The sequence below is a fragment of the Cyprinodon variegatus genome, unplaced genomic scaffold, assembly GCF_000732505.1.
Source record: "Cyprinodon variegatus isolate N-32 unplaced genomic scaffold, C_variegatus-1.0 Scaffold1010, whole genome shotgun sequence".
NCBI lineage: Eukaryota > Metazoa > Chordata > Actinopteri > Cyprinodontiformes > Cyprinodontidae > Cyprinodon > Cyprinodon variegatus.
The window spans coordinates 91,812-96,625 of NW_015151463.1; the positions used below are offsets into that span (position 1 = coordinate 91,812).

At 41.8% G+C, this 4,814-nt stretch overlaps 1 protein-coding gene across 1 annotated transcript in view; it reads right to left on the bottom strand.

Annotated features, from left to right (window-relative positions):
• Window positions 1-3,606: 3,606 nt before the first annotated feature.
• The window catches only part of LOC107100782 (neuroligin-1-like), a 147,819-nt gene continuing 146,611 nt past the window's right edge, over window positions 3,607-4,814 (bottom strand). The window contains exon 6 of the mRNA XM_015399419.1: window positions 3,607-3,719. Coding sequence (XP_015254905.1) covers window positions 3,607-3,719 — 113 coding nt within the window. The remainder of the gene's footprint in view (window positions 3,720-4,814) is intronic.

Sequence of the window (4,814 nt, forward strand, 5' to 3'; positions counted from 1 at the left end):
TTTGACCGACTGTTCGACCGACTGTTCGACGGACTGTTCGACCGACTGTTTGACCGACTGTTCGACCGACTGTTCGACGGACTGTTCGACCGACTGTTTGCTGTTTGACCGACTGTTCGACCGACTGTCCTGATTCAGGCTTTGGGTTCTACTCAGCATTTCAAAGCAGAAAACTTCTTGTTTTGAATAAAGTGGCTTTAAAATCAATGATTAAAAAACAGCCAAAAATCGTTCATTTTTTAAAATGTTCTAAAGGAACCTTCGCCTGAAATCTTCACATGATTACATTTGTTTCGCCTTTTTAGGTTGTTTCTCGATAACTTGAGTGAAATTGATCAATTTAATTTGAACAAATAAGATTATTTTTTAAAGGTGGTTTAAAGTTACATGTTGAGTCTGAAGCTTTATTTTCTATACTTATTTTTTTCTTGTTTTTGACTGGAATGTGATCATTTTTTATTTGTGTTTTTTATATTTTATAAAACATCCTGCTAATTAATGAATACATCTTTAATTCATTAATGTTCAACAAATTATGTGTCAAAAACTTTCTGTCACATTTTATCAATGAATAAACAACAAAACTTAACAAAATAATCCTATTTCTAATTATTTCTCTAAAGTTTTACATACATCATCTTTAAGAGTTTTATATTCTGATTGAATGTTTGTTTCTTTAATAAAAAACGAGGAACAAGAAAGAAATTTAGACCTAATGTTTCTGTATAGTTTTAATTTTTTAATTGTTTTTAGGGGGATTTATTTAGACTTCCTGTCATAATCATAATTGATGTTTTCCAAACTGAGCGACATTCGATGGACGACCGGATATTTGCAATGGAAAATGGAATGAAGGGAAACGGAGCAAATCTGAGTGACGACCGTACAGAGTGAGCGAAAGGTAAAGAGATGAGCGTCTGCAGAGACGGAAAGTGGAGACGCTTAATTAATAGAAGATGTATAATGAAGATTGATGCTGATGTAAACACAAGTAAGTGGGGCCCTGCAGTGCAGCAGCGTTAGAGGGAAACAGAAATATTAATAATCATGCATATTAATATTGATTAATGATTAAGTGGCTGATAGGGTTTGTGTAATTAGCGATACGCTGCAGATGTATGTTCCACATGCAAATCAGCCGTTTAGTTTTCAATGATGGCTGTGTGCCCCGCTGCCTGTCATTCAGCCTCTGCTTGGGTCTATTTCTACGGCGGCTGCAGGCTGTGCCCCCCCCCCTGCTGACTGCTGCTGCTTCCAACACGTGTTCCAGTTGCAAAGCGTATGTTACCCAAAACATCCTCAGGTAATTTCACAAACCTGCTTTAATTCACCAAAGCCGCTTTTCCAGCACCATCCCTGCCTTAAAAACATCATTCAGCTTCATGAACCAAGCACTAAACAAACCTTTACACTGACAATGCAGACACCACTAATTGTTGGCTTTTGACATCACTTTTTAAGCCAATAAATAATTCATCTGAATGAAAGTGAGTGAAAAGAAAAAGAAGCCAAAGCAGAACCAACAGGATCTCCCAGCGTCTCGTCCACCTCCTCCTCCTCTTTTATCTGCCATATTGTTCGATTGTTTCCATCAGGGGAAAAACAAATGAATACATGGCGAGCGCTGAGAGCTGCACAGGCAAGAAAAGAGAAGGCTGACCTTTGAGAGGATTATGGGATTTGTTTCAGAACAAAGCAAGAAGGCAATATGGCAGATGGATTGTGGAAAATAGACTATTTCTGCAGAGCGATGGTAGGAATGGTGAATAGAGCAAAGCGAAGACAAAAAGAAGATAGGATCAGCGCGTTAATGCAAAGTCTATCATAGAGTCGCTGCTATGAATAGAAGTTCAGCTCAACTTGCCTGGATGAAGAGGGAGGCGGAGTTTTTCTCACTTTACATTTTATTACTAAACCTTTGAGTTTTCAATCACAGAAACATTTGCATCGTTTCTATTCTCTCTGTTTTTTGGAGAAAGACATTAGTGTTAAATTAGACAATAAGATTTTAGATCAGCTGCCCCCCCTCCTCCTGATCCACGCCAGTTTCCTTCCACCTCCTGGACATCAGCATCACTCAGGAGCTCCTGTGGGAGCGGAGGATCTCCTCACCCACCAGGAAAGCTTTAAAGAAATAATATTAATAATTAATAATACCTGAACATCATAATCTCACACTGGGGAAATGTACCTCTGCATTTAACCCCTCCCCTTGGGGAGCAGCCATTGTGCGGCGCCCAGGGAGCAGTGTGGGGTTCAGGGTCTTGCTCAGGGACCCAGATGGGAGGCTGTGGGGATGGAAGCGGCTCTTTGCAACCTTCTTAGAGCACAAAGCGCTGCTCCTTCCATCGCCTCCCATCATGAAATGATGAATTTCCTGCAGCTGCTAAAGGCCATGATGGTGCACTTGTACTCCGCCATCACTGACTCCGCCTCCATCTGCCACGCTACGGCTGGAGTGCGGATGATCAGGTGCAGTCTTCCATCTTTTCAGGAAGTGAAGATTGCAGCTGACTCCTCCCACCCGGAGCACAAAGCGTTCCTGTGTCAGGAGGCCGCGCTCCATCAGGATCATTGCATCACACAGACACCTCCCCTTATTAGCCACGCCCACAGTCGCTCACTGACTCCTTCCTGCTGCAACGATGGGGAGATATCTGCAAGTAAATACTATTCAACCAACTTCATATTTTCATGTATTTTATATCTTCCATCAATCTTCCTTTATTGCAAAATGTTGAACATTTATTCCATTAAGGTTTTAATTTGCTTTCTAATCTCTAGAGTTCCAGATGTTTTCATGTAAACAATGTTTATCTAACTGTTGCACCTCATCACCAAAGAATATTTCCTTTACTAATAAAAAACTACTTGACTATAAAGCTTTTTCTGGTTTAAGTATTATTATTTTATGTTTTATTAAAAAAACCATCTGTGGAAGGTTTCTATACGTACCATAAACATCTCATGATGTCAGTGATGTTAGATCTAAAGGATGTGAAATGAGATTATTCTCTTTCATCTATTGGTGTTTCTATGATTTAAAAGCTAAAAAAGTGTCAAACTTCATGAAATTAGAGTGAAAACGGTAAAAGCATTGCAGCTTTTTACAAGGCAAATATTTATTGCGATTCCATTCTCCTTTGTGAAAGTCAGCGGCGAGCTCATCCATCACTCCGACCTCCCAACCGACGCTTTCAGAGCTACAACATAAAGGACACAGCAGCCTGGTGACACCTGGACGCCTGCGTCGTTCAAACGGCTGAACTGATGCCAGGAAAACTAGTCCTTCAGTAAACAGCCTCAAACTACAGCAACCCAAACATTGAGGAATAACAATAAAGCTTGAGTTCAGCATGTTGTCAGTATCATCAGCAGATATGAGCTGAACTGACAGCAGAAGTCTGACACGTTCTGAGCTACATAAAGCGCCCCCCCCCCTCTCTGCCTGCTTGATGTCTGACCTCTAAAAATATGGCATTGGCAGATTTGTGAGTCACACTGATAACCAATCAGATGGCTTTTGTCCTGCCGGGCGGACAACCCCATTGTGTCTTAAATCACATTTTCTCTTCATCGTTCTGTCCGCCGCTCGCTTTGTCTTCTTTATGGCTTGTTGGCGATGGTTTTATTCAGTGCCAGTAGATAGTCGGTGGAGTTCCCTGAGGGATCCGCGGCGAGGCTGACGGCCTGAGCAGCTGAACGCTTCAGAACCCCAACTGAGCAGCAAAGTCAGCAATTAAACCAAGAGAATGATGCAAAAACCTAAAAGAGAGAATCTGAAGGTAATCTTCTCAGGGTTTGGAGATACCAGCATCCACCATTCAGGGAGCGGAAGCCCCCCCCCCCGACATCTGTACGACTGCTGTACTAACCTCATTACACACATGCAGACATGAACGGCAGCTTGCAACCCTTGGCTGAAGCAGCAGAGCGAAGGCTTTGATCAATAAATAACAGCCTCGCTGGGCTTCTGCTCACGCTGTTTACATGGAGGTGCGTTCACTTGCTGATCTTTTTGTTTCATGTGCCCCTCTGGTCTCCTACCAGGATAATCAGCTCCATCCCAGCTTCCAGCAATCATTCGGCCCCTCGGAACCCCGCCGCCTTAAAAGCATCAGGGCAGCATTTTTTGATGCAACCACAAAAAAATATATATATATAAAAACTAAATTAAATCCCAGTAATAGCAGGATACCAACTTTGTTGATTTATACATATCCTTAGATAACGACTAAAGAATTTCATCCTGAATTAATCATTTGAACAAAATCAGTTTCAGATCTGAAGCTTCAAAACAAAAACATCTCAGATTTTACTGAACTGCCTTCTTGTTCAGTTTTTCTGGTTCATGCATCGGGGCGGTGGTCGCCTACGGTTGTGGAAGCAACATGAATGTTGAGCTGCCGAATAAAATGAGGCTTTTTATCATTATTGTCAGATTAAAAGATCTTTTCCTCGATCCAGTTTCCTTCCACTGTCATAATCCACATTTCCAGTTTGTCCTGTGAGTCTCCATGCCTCCCTGAGATGAAATCTTCCTCCTGCAACCATGGAAGGGTTCATGAGGGTTTAGTTAGAACTAAAACCTGTTTTCAGGGCCTAAGAAAAGAACCAAACAGTTGAATAAAGCTGGATTAATTTTAGGAAGCGTTTGTAACAGCAGCTGATTCTGGGCAGGAATGACTGAAATGTGCGTAGTGGTTATTCTAGCTGTGAGGTGAAACAGGTTCTGCTGCAGCAGAGGATGTCCAGACAGCCATCTGTTACCAGATGCATCCAGTTAACCAAACGCTGCCAATCATTCTGCTGCC